Below are 17,264 nucleotides of genomic sequence, written 5' to 3' on the forward strand. Positions count from 1 at the left end.
AAAAGATATAAGGTCTTAAAAAGTCAGTAACAGAAGTAACATGAAAAGCCTACACTTTTCAGTAGTGAAGTAACAGCTATTGAAAGTTTGGCATGTATATTGTCAGACTTCTTTATATACACTTTTCATATATGTGTATACACACATGTATGTTTGTATGCTGTATGTGTTTGATATAGAGAATTTTTGTGATACTCTTGAAAGGAAGCCATGTCCTATACCAGTGTTTTTTAAACCAAAGGCTGAGATATATCAGGTGATATAATATTAATGTAGTTGATTGCAACCAGCATTCTTTAAAATGAACTAGAATTTAAAAATCATTGTATATTGCAAGGTTAAATACTGATTTAACTTTTAGTTTTATATATGTGTGTGTGTTGGGTCTCAGTGTGTTTCATATTATGTGCTGTGGTCAAAATGTTTCAAACTGCAAGCAGCTTCCTTATTCTGTATTCTTTGTTTGTTTCTTTTTTTTTTTTTTTTTTCATTTCCCACGACATTTTGGGCATATATTTTTTCTTTGGGTTGGTATACGTAGATCTAACTCATTTCTTTAAAAATAAGTATTAAGTGTTCCATTGTATACATACACACACACACACACACACACACACACACACACACAACACATGAGTAGTTACATGTGCCATAATTTGTTTGACTTTTCTCCTATTGATGGTCATTTGAATTATTTGATTTTATTAGCAGTGAGGTAGTGAAGATCTGTGTTATATAATTTTGTGTATGGAAGTGTTACTCTAGGATTGAATTGGGAATTGTCAGAAGATACACACATTTTTGAATTTTGGTCAGTCTTGCTAATCTTAATTTGCCTTCCACAAAGAATGCCAGTTTGCATTTTTGCTCATATTTTATAAAAATGCTCCCTTTTTCATACACTTTCCATGTTGTTTGTTTTCTTCATCTTTGTGTGAATAATAGTGAAAGGTGGTTCTAATTTGCACTGTGCTGATTACCAGTGAGGGATACCTTTGTGTATGTTTACTGGCTGTTTGCATCTTTCAGTTCTCTATTTATATTTGATCTTTGTTTATTGTTGATAATGTTTTATATATTGTGGATATTAAATCTTTTTGGTTGTATGGAAAACTTTTTGAGCTTTTGAGCTTCAAATTCCACAACATATATTTTGCAAGAAATGAAAACTGAAAATCTGTGGGTTTTTGTACAATGTGTTCCTTAAACTTAAGCAGAATATAACTTCTGACATCAGTGTTCTTGTCTAATCCCAGAGGAAAGGTTAGCTTTGGTTTGGGCTTTTTCAAGGTAGTTTTGACTCTTAATTTATGAACTGTAAACCTAAGCTTGGGTAAGGTGCTACTCCAATGTCTGTTACCAGATATTTCCACTCTGTCTTTATTGTTTAATTTTGTTTATGGTATCTTAATGTACCAGTTTTATTTTTATGTGGTCAAAAGTTGTCATTCTCTCCACTTTGGTTTCTGGGTCTTGCAGACTATGATTTGCAGTACTGTATTCTGTAGTACAAGATTATAAAGTGGTCTATAAGTCTTTTCTTGATGCTGTTGTCTTCTGTTCCACAGTAATGTAATGTCTCAGTCTTTTTCTTTGTTTGAATATATTTGGTTTTCCTTGAACAGTTGAGCCTCACAGACAGTGAATCTTATTTTCATTGCTGTTATATAGTCCTAATTGATGCCTTGCCCATAGAAACTAAAAACCAAATACAATCAATAAAGAACTTTACACCCCTAATCACAGCACCAATAGATGATGTAGGGAAACGAGAGTTGTGATCACTGAGTACACACTATTGAAATTCTTTGATGGTTACATCTGCTAAAGCAGGCTTTTGTCTTTGAGAGGAATGTGTCTAGACACTATTAGGTATGCGTAGCCTCATTAGTGAATTCTGCATTGCATGATATCACAATTAGAATAACATTGTAGCTTTGGACTATGTTTTAGGGAAAGTGAAAGTTACTCAGTTGTGTCTGACTCTTTGCAACCCCATGGACTTTATATAGTCCATGTAATTCTCCAGGCCAGAATACTGGAGTGGGTAGCCTGTCCCTTCTCCAGCGGATCTTCCCGACACAGGAATCAAACTGGGGTCTCCTGCATTACAGGCAGATTCTTTAACAACTGAGCTATCAGCTATCATATCAGCAGTTGGAAATGTTCTTTACCAACATTTCCCATGTTTGAAGGAAACATTAAGCCTTTGACTGTGTGGATCACAATAAATTGTGGAAAATTCTTAGAGAGATGGGAATACCAGACCACCTTACCTGCCTCCCGAGAAGCCTGTATACAGGTCAGGAAACAACAGTTAAAACTGGACATGGAACAACAGACTGGTTCCAAATTGGGAAAGGAGTACGTCAAGGTTGTATATTGTCACCCTGCTTATTTAACTTATATGCTGAGTACATCATGCGAAATGCTGGGCTGGATGAAGTGCAAGCTGGAATCAAAGCTTACCAGGAGAAATATCAATCAGATATGCAGATGACACCACCCTTATGGCAGAAAGTGAAGAAGAACTAAAGAGCCTCTTGATGAAAGAGGAGAGTGAAACAGTTGCTTTAAAACTCAACATTTAAAAAACTAAGATTGTGGCATCCTGTCCCATCACTTCATGGCTAATAGATGGGGAAACAATGGAAACAGCGAGAGACTTTATTTTTGATGGCTCCAAGATCACTGCAGATGGTGACTGCAGCCATGAAATTAAAAGACGCTTGCTCCTTGGAAGAAAAGCTATGACCAACCTAGACAGCGTATTAAAAAACAGAGATATTACTTTGCTGAAAAAGGTCTGTCTAGTCAAAGCTGTGGTTTTTCCAGTGGTCATGTATGGATGTGAGAGTTGGACTGTTAAGGAAGGTGAGCACCAAAGAATTGATGCTTTTGAACTGTGGTATTGAAGAAGACTCTTGAGAGTCCCTTGGACCGCAAGGAGATCCAATCAGCCCATCCTAAAGGAAATCAGTCCTGAATATTCATTGGAAGGACTGATGCCGAAGTTGAAAATCCAATACTTTGGCCACCTGATGCGAAGAACTGACTGCTTGGAAAAGACCCTGATGCTGAGAAAGATTGAAGGCAGGAGGAGAAGGGGGTGACAGAGCATGAGATGGTTGGATGGCATCACAGACTTTATGGGCATAAGTTTGAGCAAACACCAGGAGTTGGTGATGGACAGGGAAGCCTGGCGTGCTGCAGTTCATGGGGTTGCAAAGAGTTGGACATGACTGAGCAACTGAACTCAGCTAGCTAAATGGGTATTCTTATATAGCTTCTTGCTTTGAGTGATAGAGATTCAAACTCATGCCTCAACAGAAGTACATTTTCATGTAACTTAGGCCTTTGGGTACTTCATGACCAGTAGGCTGTAGAAACCTTAAATGTCCAAATACATAAATTTTTTGTACACTTAGATTTAAGTGACCAATCAGTATAAAATGTTATAGTATTCTTTGACATGAATTTTTTTTTTCTCCCAGTGTGCTCAGATTAAGGAACACTCATTAAATTATGGTGGGTCAGTTTCTTGTTTCACAGGGATAGTAACTGTTTCACAGGGGTATCAGTAGTATGCCATTTTCTTGGTAATTGCTTAGTAATATTACTAAGGGGTTTTAGTGTTTAATATTTTCCATGAAGTAGTGATAAGTTTAAGGGGGTGTGTGTGTTTTAGTCGTTCAGTTGTGTCCGACTCTTTGCGACCCATGGAGTGTAGCCTACCAGGCTCCTCTATCCATAGAATTCTCCAGGCAAGAATAGTGGAGTGGGTTGCCATTACCTTCTCCAGGGGATCTTCCCGACCCAGGAATCAAACCCACTCTCCTGCTATGTGGGATTTAGTAAAGTTTGTTAGACTAAGATATACAAAATAATCTACCCAAAGCTAATATGTTCTGACATTCTGATATATATAATTACATTCTGATATTCATTAGAAGGTCTCAAAGGAATATATTTTTACTTATTCCTTGAGCATACTTGGAGTTTTTAAGAACACTGTTACCATGGTGCCCCCAGTATATCTTCCTTATAATTCCTACAACAAATCATGAATATGACACATTTCATAAATTGACATTATCCCATCAGAGTATCCCTCAACTTGTGTAAGTCCTTTAATTATGCATTTTTATTATTTTGTAGGCTTTACTGAAATACAGTGATTTTTAGACTGTTTCCTGATTCTTCCTTCAGGGCTAATGCAAATACACACCCATCCAGAACAGAAATTTTTACCCATTTTATATACTCAGGTTTTATCTAAGCTTGTATTTAGGGGTAAGGAGGTGTTTGTTACCTGGGGGGAAAAAAAGAATCCTGAAATGTTTGCTGTAAGCTGTGTCCTTTGAAGGAATAATATATTTTTAGTTTTTCTTCGGATTTTCACCAATTTCTAATGGGTTAAGTCTTATTACCTGTTTCAAAACTGGGTTTTTAAAGATGAAATAATCCCATTGCTGTATTGTTATCTTCTTAACATTATTAATGAGGTTGAACAGTTAGGGAATGTTTTGTTCATGTTGGAGTCACCCTCATTAATTTACATTGTATGCTTCTCTGTGTAAAACTGCCTGTCCTTTTTTCTGGTTGCATCTCACAGCTGTTTCCATTTGATATTTTTGATATCCCAAGTAAATATGTTTGAAGTGATTTTCCTGGTAAACCATATCTCTCAGGAAGCATTGATATGTTGAAAGGAACTTCAGATCTTCCAAATTGCCAATAACTATAACTTTTTTGAGAGTGGCAGGCTAGTGGAAAAGTACCTTTAATTTATGCCAATAGCTTATTAAAAAACTGAATTCTCCCCATTTTACACTTTAAAATCATTACCAACAACACAGTTCATAAACACGATTCATTAGGCTTTAATTGGTTCAGTTGAATGTTTTGATTTGCAGATGCTGAAATTTAAGGAGAAATGACAATTTTAAAAATTCTTTACAAATCTGTTTTTACTATACAGTAGCAGTTAAGAGCCCTGGCTGATTGTCAGATGCATTGAGGTTTGAACTCTGGTTTTACCACTTACTACATTTGTGACTTTGAACTAATTTATTAAACCTTCCATTTTCTCTTCTGGAAAATGGGGATAATAGTTCCTATTTCAGATTTGTAAAGGTTAAATGATATGATAGTAGCTAATATTTAATGGATGTTAGTCTCTACCAGATTCCTAAATGCTTAATATATGTGTATTATTTTAATCTTAGGATAAATACCTAAGTTATATATTATCTCATGTTATAGTTGAGGAAGCTGAAGCACAGAGGGGTTAAGTATTTTGCCTCTGACATATCTATCTCAGAACAGTGCCTGGCATATAGGTAGCATTTACTGTATTAGCTTTTTTTGTTGAAATGAGTGGTTATTATGAAGTTTCCAAATGTATTATATTTTTAAGTAACTGACCTCTGACATAACATTCAAAGGATCCTCTGTGGCGCTTTTTCTTTCCTCTTGTCTCCATAGCTCTTGGTGCTGGACAGGCATCTTTGTTTGGGAACAACCAACCTAAGCTCGGAGGGCCCCTTGGTACAGGAGCCTTTGGGGCCCCTGGATTTAATACAACGACAGCCACTTTGGGCTTTGGAGCCCCCCAGGCCCCAGTAGGTAAGTGTCAGTCACTTTAGAAGGTTTTTGCTAATACTTAACTTGCTGACTTGAATTTCCATGCTACCCTATTCCGTCCTTCCTTAAGCTGTACGTACATACAAGTCATTAAACAATCATGTAATGTGGAAGGACTTAACAATAGATCCTGGTTTTGCCCGCTTCCTCACTTCTAGTCTTACGCCCCCAAAGAAACCACTTTTGTTGCAGCTTTTAATTGATCTGGTGTATAAATAAGTTCATATCTGTAAGTGATATGTTTATATTGCTGTATTTTGCTTAAGTCTACATATATTTAACTTGTTAATGATAGATGAGAATGTAACTCACTGATCGACCTCTGTTCTTTATTCACTTCTCCCAGTATATCTATGTGTACTGAGTTCCTGAAGTTTTATCTATTAAAGTTTTTCATATTTCATTCATTTGAATATCCCTTCCCAGTTTTTGTGATGTCTGCTTGCCACTTTATTATTATTTCTAACTTAAAATTAACTTACTTTGTGAGTTACAGATCTTGTTTTTTTTTTTTTTTTAATTGTTCATTTCCTTTTGTTTCTTTATTTTTTTATTTTCTTGGCCACACAGTGTAGCATGTGGGATCTTAGTTCCCTGACTAAGGGATGTAGCATGTGGGATCTTATGCATCCCTTGCATTGGAACCTCAGAGTCTTAACCACTAGACCATTAGGGAAGTCCCTTAAATACCTTATTTTAAAGAAAATTATATTTTACCAAAAATAAGAAACTGATATCACCTGGCAGATAGGGAGTAACTGAGATGGATGAAGGAGAGGTATAATCCTCATGTTTCACATTTTGAGAAGCCTTTGCAAATTTAAGCTATGTCCTTACATACTTTTCTTACTCTGTCAACTAGGAGATAGTATTTCTTGAGTCTCCATGATCAAGTAAGGCTAATAGTACCCTTCCTTACCCTTCTTTTTCTCTCATTTCTTTGCCCTTTTTATATTTTTGTATTAATAAAGTACTTTCTCCTAATACTTCCTGTCTTCTTTTCTTTGGGGAAAGAATAAAAGTTGTAAAGGAACACAGCATTTTATTATAACTATGAAAACATTGCTTCTTAGCCACATAAGTTGTTCTCATACAGCTATTTCTTTCTCCTGGAACTTCTAATTTTTTTTTTTCCTTGCGTTACTCACCCATATCACCTTACATTAGTCCAAATTCTTAAGGGTGGTACCAGAATTCTTTTACCTCATTCTTTAATCTCTCTGTTCTGTAGCAATATGAACTCTGTTTACTACGTAGGCCTTCAGCATTGCTCTGGGATATTCCCTTCACGTCTGCTCACTGGAAACTGATATGTCTTGGATATAGGTTTTTTCTCTTTATTTCCTAAATTTTCTGGAATGTATCTTCAAGTTAAAGTTATATGAAAGATAAACTTTGACTGCTTACAGTTCTGAAAACATCTTCATTTGTTCCATACACTTATTATGAAACTGGTGTGAAAGTAATTCACCCTCAGAATTTTGACTGTATTTCTTGCATTAACCGTTATTGGTAAGTTTCATGCCTTTCTGAAACTTGTTCCCCCACCCCCACAAACGTTTAGGATTGTCTCTTCTGAAATTTCTGTGATTTGCTTATACCTTTTCCTTTTTTTTTTTTTGGCCACACTGTGAGTCTTGTGGCATCTTAGTTCCCCAACCAGGTTTCACACATGGGCCCCAGTAGTGAGGGTGCCGAGTCCTAACCACTGGACTGCCAGAGAATTCACAGACCTTTTCTGTCCTAATGTTTGATTTTTTTTTTAACTCTTGTTTCTACTTTCTACAAGGTTTTTTATTGTCTTCTGAATCATCTTTTTGGATTTTTATTGTTTTCCTCATTCTCTGAAAGTTCCTTCTTTTAAGCATCCTGTTCTTAGATGCAATTTTTCATTAAAACTCTGATTAGGAAGATGACAGGATAGAGTAGTTGTTTTGTATATATACTTTGTATTGATTATTTTTTCACAGTCTCACTTTCTCAAATGTAGTAGTCTTAAATCACTAGGCTTTCTGGGATTAAGGCAGAAAGTCCCCATTTTGACTATTATCCAAGATACAGTTTACTTTCTTTTTCTTTATCACTGTCTCCACTTCTTTCCTTAGACATTTGTTATGTTTTCTCATCTGTTCATTTACACCTTCCTGTTCTTTGTCATTATGTGTTATGTAGATAACTTACTTTGTTTTAACCATAGATTTTAATTAGGTCTGTGAAGGTACTAGAGGTTAATTAGAACTCTTAATTTCTGTGTGAAAAATTAAAGTCAGTTTTATCATTAAAAGATATTTAAGTTTTATTTCTTTTCCTTAGTTTTTATTTCAGTAAGTGGTAGCACAAATATCATAACCTGCTATTTTTACTTTGATAGCTTTTGATTGGTTTTTTAATAATCCATCATTTCCCAAAGCCAGTTAAAAGTTCCTGACATGAATTTGATATTGTAGTTCCATATAGTAGTGTTACGGCCCATTTAAATGTAGGTATATTGATTTAGAATGCATATCTTTTGCATCACAGGATATGAAAGGTGCTTTAGAGCTTGTTGGAGTCTCTTACTTAAAAGCCTCAGCTGTGGTGGCTTCTTTACATGTCAGGCCAGTACATTGTTCAGGTTGTTTAGAAACCAAAACCTGCCTTTTTAGAGTTTCAACTCAGTGGTTCTACTTTTAGAGTGGGAAATGGAAATCCCATGGACAGAGGAGCCTAGAGGGGTTCTACTTTCACCTCCTAAACCCAAGCAAGATCAGTCTCCTACAGTTTCTTTGTGGTAACCCTATTGCCTTTCTTTCAATTAAAGTATCAATTTCTTCTGTTCTCAGAAAACTTGATTTTTAATCCTTCTATCTCTTTAATCATTTGATCATGATGTGGTTTTTCAGCATGTTTTCAACTTTTATGACCAGAACTGACTATTAACACCAATCAATGTGGCTTCACTAATGCTTATGTTTGCTTGTTCTCTTATTCTTGCTAACTAATCAGCTCTTTACCCCACTCCAGTACTCTTGCCTGGAAAATCCCATGGATGGAGGAGCCTGGTGGGCTGCAATCCACGGGGTTGCTAAAGAGTCAGACACGACTGAGCGACTTCACTTTCACTTTTCACTTTCATGCACTGGAGAAGGAAATGGCAACCTACTCCAGTGTTCTTGCCTGGAGAATCCCAGGGACTGGGGAGCCTGGTGGGCTGCTATCTCTGGGGTCGCACAGAGTCGGACATGACTGAAGCGACTTAGCAGCAGCAATCAGCTCTTTTCTGTATTTGAAATAATCTAGTTAACATAGAGTGGATTTTATATTTAAACATACAGAAATAAAGATATCCTTGCACACATTCCTAATTATGTTTGGATTAGTTGAGGAAGTTTTTATTTGAGCATGCCCAGGAAAGGTGACCTATACTTATTAAATGCTGGTCCTGATCAGTGGCTTTTTTTTTATTTTAATACATAATTGATTGTCAGGTGACAAACTGATTAGTGAATATTAGAGTTCTTTAATAAATAAAAGTATTCAGGCTTTCTTCAGTCTCGTATAGTCCACAGAAAAACATCATGTTATTGTGCAGCCCTGTGTATCAAAAGCTACTTCCTATATATTTTTCTCAGCAGTAGTCTGAAATTAGATTTAGGAACTTTCTGAGCACAGACAATTTATGATCTTCAAATTGACATCTCTCCTGGGTTTTGCACTCCTGAGCAAATTTGTACTCTATCTTTATACATCAACATACAGTGTTTTAGTATTGAGTGAATACATGCAGTTTTAAGAAAGCTCAATTTGACTAAGGTGGATCTACCTCGTTTTCATTAATTTTACTTTAATTTTCTGTTCTAGGTTTGTTGTTGGTGCTACTCTTGTCTTTCTCCCCCGTTTTAAATTTTTCAAAATCTTTTTGTTTATGGTACCCCCTTTATATTAATTACTTTATCATATTTGGGGTTTAGCCTTATTTTAAATGTTTATAAAGAAAAAAGTATTTTATTTCTAAAAGTGAAATCACTGTGATTTTATTTTTTATCAGTATTTGGTTTTGAAATATTTATCTTGCAAAGAAGTTCCTTGATCAGTCAAGGTGCAGTGCACATAGTTGTGGGACTACTTGTTGCTGGTTTCTTTTTACTGTGTATGATTGTAGATCATTGTTCCTGTCTCTCATAAGGATGAAATACAGCCATTTTCACTTTTGTTTGCTACCTTTCTTCCTCTTTGTTCTCAGTGTACTTAATATTTTTTATTCTGGAATTTTTTACTTATTGAATCAAAGATACCTTATTTCCACATTGCCATTTTTAATATCTAGTTAATCCATCATGTTGATGAATCATGATTTTTGCAAGTGTTAACTTAATGTCGGACATAGATTGTTTCCAAGTCTTGACTATTGCAGATAATGTTCAGTGAACACTTGCAAACATTTCTTTATTTTCTTTCTAGTTTAATTCAGTCTTTGGGTTAAATTTCCATGATTGAAATTATTAGGTTAAAAAATATAAAAACAGTACTTGCTCTGTGTACTGTCATTGTTTCTTTTAGACCAATTAAACCAGTTTGCAGTGTTTCTGAAAGTCATACTGTATCCACAGCTGAGCCATTGATAATGAAGTGGATATAAAATGTCTTCAAGGTTGTTGTGGTTTACATTTCTTTGATTATTAGCAATAATGAATACTTCAGTAAAATTTTATGTGTGTTGTCTCTTGTGAAATGCTCCCCATATCTTTGATCTTTTAGATTGTTTAATTTTTTTCACAGTTTGCTCCTCTGCTCTCTACCAGTAATGCTACTGAGTGAGTCTGAACATTTTGAAGGGAGCCTTGAGTTCTCTTGATTTAAGGCACTGGATCCTTGGACTGACGTGTCTTGCCTTTTCTTTCCTTTTTTACAAAGCTTTGACAGATCCAAACGCTTCCGCTGCCCAGCAGGCTGTTCTCCAACAGCACATCAATAGTCTGACATACTCACCTTTCGGAGACTCTCCTCTCTTCCGGAATCCCATGTCAGACCCTAAGAAGAAAGAAGAGGTAAATTTAAGGAAGTTTCAATAAAATTAGTTCTCAGAGTAGGAAAACTTAGGTGTAATTTTTTTTTTTAACTTAATTTTGATTGGAGGACAATTGCTTTACAATCTTGTGTTGGTTTTGTAATTAAGTTTTTAAGACATGTTATTTATGCTTTTCAGTAGGCCAGGGGTACAAAAAAGCTAAATTATTTTTGTATCTGGAAGGCAGCATGACGGTGAAAATGAGTGTTAGACTGAGGTGAAGGCTGAAACTTTTTAAGGCTGAGCCCTGAAATAAATCAGATATTATACGCTTACAGTTGAGCAAACTAAGGTTCTTGGAGGCTGATTTCTCTAGCATCATAATGTCTTTCTTTTTTTTTAATGTCTTAAATGGCAAATCAAAATTTTTTTCTCCTGATTTCTACATAGCATTGTCTTAGTCTCGTAGGCTTTAGAAATGATCTGCTCACTGTGGTGTAGCGTTAAAAGTAGTCTTTGGTCCATTTAATCCTTATTTTACCACTTACAGTCTGTGAGATGTTGGGGATCTCTTTTTGCCTCTCTGAATTTTATCTGTAAAATGGCAATAGTAATTCTATTCAGTGTTGAGAATTAAAATAAGTTGCTCAGTATACAGTTATTATTTAGTCATTTATGTCTGACTAGTCATTGTGTTGAGCACTGAGGGTACCTAATGAAAATAAACAAGAATATTTTCTCTAAGAGCTTGCTATCTAGTGAGGACGATCAGACTTGTACATTATTAAATTTACCCAGCTTTAGTTTAGTATATGCAGTAATAGAGTACATCAGCTGATGAATGGATAAACACAGTGTTGTATATCTGTATGATGGAATATCATTTCAGCCATAAAATGGAATGAACTAACAATATATGCTACAGTGTGAATGAATCTTGAAAACAATGCTAAGTTAAGCGAAACATAAAGACAATGATTCCATTTATAAAAAATGTCTAGAATACACAGATCCATAGAGACAGTAGATTTATGCTTGCCAAGAGATAAAGAGAGGCATTAGGAGGCACAGGGTTTCTTTAAGTTAATGTCTATATATTTTTCAGTGATTTATATTGCATAAAAGTTGTTTATGGCTGTGTCTCAGTTTTTCTGGATTTTTTATTTAATTAAATAAATAATAAAAAACTTAATAAAATAAGCTTAGAATTTTGATGTTATATTTTCTTAAAATGAACATAAATATTGTCATCTTTGTTTTAGAAAGCAAAACAATTGCAGGCTTTTCTCTTTTGTAAGATGAAGAGAAATGCACAAGGTATATTAATATGTTCTGTTAAGACATTTTGATTTGTGAAGCACTTCAAATGGAATGTCTTGATTATGTTTTGAAACAAGTCAGACAAACCCATTTGAAATGGGGCTGGTGAGATGAATGAACATCAGTTGTAGAGAAATAAAGGCAGTTTAATTAGCAGGCCCACATTCATACAAAGTTGGGTGAGAAATCCTTGTGTTCTGGGAGCTGAGACTCCAAAAGGTATCTAGCTGGTGAATGGCAGAGATGAGATGTGAAAGCTAGTCTTCTGGTTTTTAGGGCCAGTACCATACTTGAGTTAAACTAGAGCTACCCTTGATTTTTTTTTGTTTTTCAGAGATTGAAACCAACAAATCCAGCAGCCCAGAAGGCTCTCACTACGCCTACTCATTATAAACTGACACCCCGCCCTGCCACCAGAGTCCGACCAAAGGCTTTACAAACAACAGGCACAGCCAAGTCACATCTTTTTGATGGACTGGATGACGATGAACCATCCTTAGCCAATGGAGCATTCATGCCCAAGTGAGTTTATCTGTTTTACATATGATAGTGTATATGTTTCCATGCTACTCTCTCCATTCAAGAATATACTATTTTTTCACAACTCAAATTGGCCAAACTAGTTAAGAAAAAACCTCTCTCTTTCTGTATTTTATATATATGTATAATATATACACGTACGCACACACACATTTGTTTGAATTCTCATAATACAGATATTAAATAATAATAATTAAACAGAACACAGGAAAGTATATAAAAGAGTTGGTAAATATTGAAAATTATAAAGTATACACACATGCCTTATTAGAGTTTTGGTATATACACACAGGGGTAAAAACAAGAAAAATGCATACCAAAGTATTAACAATAGTTACCATTTGGAGATGTAATTTTAGAGCATTTCATTTCAAAGTTTATTTTTCTAGAAGTAATGTACACACATATATGCACACACACACACACAGGCTTTTTTCAAACACCAAGTACTTTTCTAATCATAAAGCTTTTTTTTTTTTTTTAAGGCTTTGGGGGTAAAATGAGAGTTCATCTCTTGTAGTTCTTTGTCTATGAGTGTTAATAGAGTATGAAAAATTATCACTCCTTTTTGTCCTCATAAGAGTATAGTGGACTGCTGCTTAAGAAGAAACAGAAAGCTCAATTTTATACATTTCTTAGAATATCATTGGATTATTTCCTGTTTATGTCCCCAGCATTTAACACATTGTTTGGTATAGAGTAGATAAAAAGGGCTTAGGTTCACCTTATTTAGTCCAGTCATCAGATCAGCAACTTTCAGGGCAGTATCACCAGGTCTTGTAATCTACAAGTATGATAAACAAATAGAAGGAATTGGAGTGGAAAGGCAGACATTTCAGACGTACACGGTTCACCCATCACGTCTCCTTGATTTACTTCTCTAGTTTTGTTGTTGTTGTTCAGTTGCTCAGTCGTGTCCTACCCTTTGTGACCCCATGGACTGCAGCACACTAGGCTTCCCTGTTCTTTACCATCTCCCAGAACTTGCTCAAACTCCTGTCCATTGAGTCGGTGATGCCATCCAACCATCTCCTCCTCAGTCATATCCTTCTCCTCCTGCCTTTTGTCTTTCCCAGCATCAGGGTCTTTTCCAATGAGTTGGCTTTTTGCTTCAGGTGGTCAAAGTATTGGAGCTTCAGCTTCAGTATCAGTCCTGCAGTGAATATTCAGGACTGATCTCCTTGCAGTCCAGGGGACTCTCTGAAGTCTTCTCCAACACCACGGTTCGAAAGCATCAATTTTTCTGTGCTCAGCCTTCTTTATGGTACAGCTTTCACATCTGTACATAACTATTGGAAAAACCATAACTTTGACTATACGGACTTTTGTCTGGAAAGTAATGTCTCTGCTTTTTAATATGCTGTCTAGGTTTGTCATAGATTTCTTCCAAGGAGCAAGAGTCTTTTAATTTCACGGCTGCAGTCATGTTTCTAGTTTTACTCCTACTTAACTAGTTGCTCCTCCTGTCTCCCTTGCTGGTTCTTCCCTCTTCTTCCTGATTCCTAGGCTCAACTCTTGATCTCATTATCTTTATTCACTTCCAAAGTGATTTAATATCTGTAGTCTAATTCTCAAACATTTATCTCCAGCCTGGACATCTCCCAAGCTTTGGGGAGTCTTATATCCAATATGCAGCCATACTCAACATCTCCACTTATATTTATATCCAAATTAATGTGTCCAAAATTGAACAAACTCCTGATCATCTCCTTCAAAGCTGTTCCACCCAAAGCCTTTCCTGTTGCATCTAATTGCATTTTTGTCACTCTAGTTGCTCAGGCCAAAGTTTTTGGAATCATCATTGACTTTTATCATACACCTAATATCTAAGCCTTTAGCACATCTTTGTTCTACCCTTAAAAATTATCAAGTATCTGACCAATTCATACCATATTCACTGCCACTAATTACCTTAATCCAGGGCACCATCATCTCTTGATTGAATATTACAATATTCTCCTAACTAATCTTTCTGCTTTTATCCTTGTTTCTTTGCATTCTGTTCTGAAATACAGTTAATAGTGATTCTTTTAAAGTGTAAGTCAGACCACGTCAGTCTTCTGTCCAAAACTCAGTAGTGGTTCATACTTCAACATATAAAAGCCAAGTTGCTTATAGTGGCATATAAGGGCCTCTAAGAACTGACCTTCCATTACTTCTGTAAGCACATCTACTACTGTCTCCACTGTTTCAGTTCAGTTTGGTTCATTTGCTCAGTCATGTCTCACTCTGTCCATCACCAACTTCCGGAGCCTTCTCAAACTCATGTCCATCACGTCAGTGATACCATCCAACCATCTCATCCTCTGTCATCCCCTTCTCCTCCCGCCTTCAGTCTTTCCCAGAATCAAGGTCTTTTCCAATGAGTCATCGGTTCTTTGCATCAGGTGGCCAAAGTATTGGATTTTCAGCTTCAGCATCATTCCTTCCAAAGAAATCCCAGGGCTGATCTCCTTCAGAATGGACTGGTTGGATCTCCTTGCAGTCCAAGGGACTCTCAAGAGTCTTCTCCAACACCACAGTTCAAAAGTATCAATTCTTTGGTTCTCAGCTTTCTTCACAGTCCAACTCTCACATCCATACATGACTGCTGGAAAAACCGTAGCCTTGACTAGACGGACCTTTGTTGGCAAAGTAATGTCTCTGCTTTTTAATATGCTGTCTAGTTTGGTCATAATTTTCCTTCCAAGGAGTAAGTGTCTTTTAATTTCATGGCTACAGTCACCATCTGCAGTGATTTTGGAGCCCAAAAAAATAAAGTCTGCCACTCTTTCCACTGTTTCCCCATCTATTTGCTTTATTTTATTTATTTTATTTTTTATTTACTCTAGGAGGTGGGTCATAGAGGATCTTGCTTTGATTTAAGTCATTGAGTGTTCCGCCTATGTTTTCCTCTAAGAGTTTTATAGTTTCTGATCTTACTTCAGGTCTTTAATCCATTTTGAGTTTATCTTTGTGTATGGTGTTAAGAAGTGTTCTAATTTCATTATTTTACATGTAGCTGTCCAGTTTTCCCAGTACTACTTATTAAAGAGGCTCTCTTTGCCCAATTGTTTATTCTTGCCTCCTTTGTCAAAAATAAGGTACCCATAGATGCATGGGTTTATTTCTGGGCTTTCTATCTTGTTCCATTGGTCTATGTTTCTGTTTTTGTGCCAGCACCATATTGTCTTGATGACTGTAGCTTTGTAGTATAATCTGTAGTCAGGAAGGTTGATTCCTCCAGCTCCATTCTTCTTTCTTAAGACTGCTTTGGCTATTTGGGGTCTTTTGTGTTTCCGTATGAATTGTGAAATTTTTTGTTCTAGTTCTGTGAAAAATGTAGATGGCAGAGAATTCTGATGGCCAGCACTAGAACTGAACTTGGTTTGCTCTGCAAGATGAATTTGATAGCTTGACAAGTGTGAGAACCTTACTGGTGTCGTGTCTTGCCTTTACGTCATAGTCAGAGAAAAGTTTCTATAGAACAAGCCATTAATATTTTTTATTCTGAATGACAGAATTAGAAATATTCTTTAATACCTCTGTTCATTCCTTTATTCACCAGACATTTATCACAAACTACTACATGCAAGTGTGATGGGCTCTGGGGATCCAGCTGTGAACCAGACACATTCCTCTGTCACAGTCTGTGGGGGAAGAGATGCTGACAAAGAATAATCCCAAGTGAGACAGGTTACAGAAGGAAGTAGAGCTTGCCACTGTGAGAGAGACCAGTAGAGAATACTGAAGGAAAGCTTGTCTGAGGATGTGTTGTTTAAACTGAAGACGGATTGGGAGAACTGTCAGGCAGGGGGAGTGTTTTGATATGTTTATGGTTTTAAATACACATATTATTTTCAAACAGAATTTTATTTTCCAGCTTTCTTGTCAGTGTTTGAAACATGACCTGACCGAATGGTATTCTGTTTATTAGTTACTAAGCTAGCCCCCATCATCCTCTCACATTTGCCTGGCACTGTTTTTATGTTCCATATTTAAGCTCCTTGCCTTCTAGTCATGTGTTCTTCATGTGAAGCATTTAATTAAACCATCTTCTTCACTCTCCCCACCTCCCTCACCCCTGTTTGTTGCGTTTCTATCCGTTGCAGCTGTTATTTTCTGTGCTGATGAGGTTGTTTTTTCTTTGGCCAACAGGAACCCTTTCATGTTGGCTCCTAATTCCTTTCCAAAGTTCCTGACAGTGTTCAGTAACTTGCTTGTAGGATTCACTGTGTAAAATTTTGTCCAGGATTTTTTTGTTTTGTTTTTTGCCTTCGGTGTTTCTGATTTAGATTGGCTTGGGTGTGCTCCTTTCTTAAAGTTTTCTTACCCAGTTTTGGTATAAAAGTTATGCTGACCTCACAAACAAATTGGATCATTTCCTCTTTTCTGGGAGGCTTGGTGTAAGATAGGCTTCTCCTCTCCCCCATTAAATGTTGGATACTGGTGAAGATACTGTTTGCAGTAAGCTGTTTCATTTTAATTGTTGACTTTAAAGTTATAGAACTTAAGCTTTTTCATTTTTTGTGTCACTTTTGATGAGTTATGTTCTTATAATATTCATTTCAGCTCATTAAAATTGCAAACTTATTGGCATAAAGTTGTTTAAAAATACCCTTACCGTCTTTTTTATTTTAGTGGAATCTGTAGGAATGTCTCTGTTCATTCCGTGACATGGTGGTGGTTTGTGCCTTCTCATTGTAGCAGTGTGGTTAGGGATCTGCCAGTTTCCCATTGTTTCAAAGAACTAACCTTCTGGCATTACTGATGCTCTCTAGTCTGTGTTCCT

General features: G+C 36.1%; 1 protein-coding gene across 3 annotated transcripts in view; it reads left to right on the forward strand.

The window, feature by feature from the left end:
• The window catches only part of NUP98 (nucleoporin 98 and 96 precursor), an 86,894-nt gene that overhangs the window by 29,425 nt on the left and 40,205 nt on the right, over positions 1–17,264 (forward strand). For all 3 annotated transcript variants that reach the window (XM_005216208.5, XM_002693428.7, XM_005216209.5), the window contains exons 12-14: positions 5,488–5,628; positions 10,540–10,673; positions 12,288–12,475. In XM_005216208.5, coding sequence (XP_005216265.1) covers positions 5,488–5,628; positions 10,540–10,673; positions 12,288–12,475 — 463 coding nt within the window. The remainder of the gene's footprint in view (positions 1–5,487; positions 5,629–10,539; positions 10,674–12,287; positions 12,476–17,264) is intronic.

Source organism: Bos taurus, chromosome 15, assembly GCF_002263795.3.
Source record: "Bos taurus isolate L1 Dominette 01449 registration number 42190680 breed Hereford chromosome 15, ARS-UCD2.0, whole genome shotgun sequence".
Lineage (NCBI taxonomy): Eukaryota > Metazoa > Chordata > Mammalia > Artiodactyla > Bovidae > Bos > Bos taurus.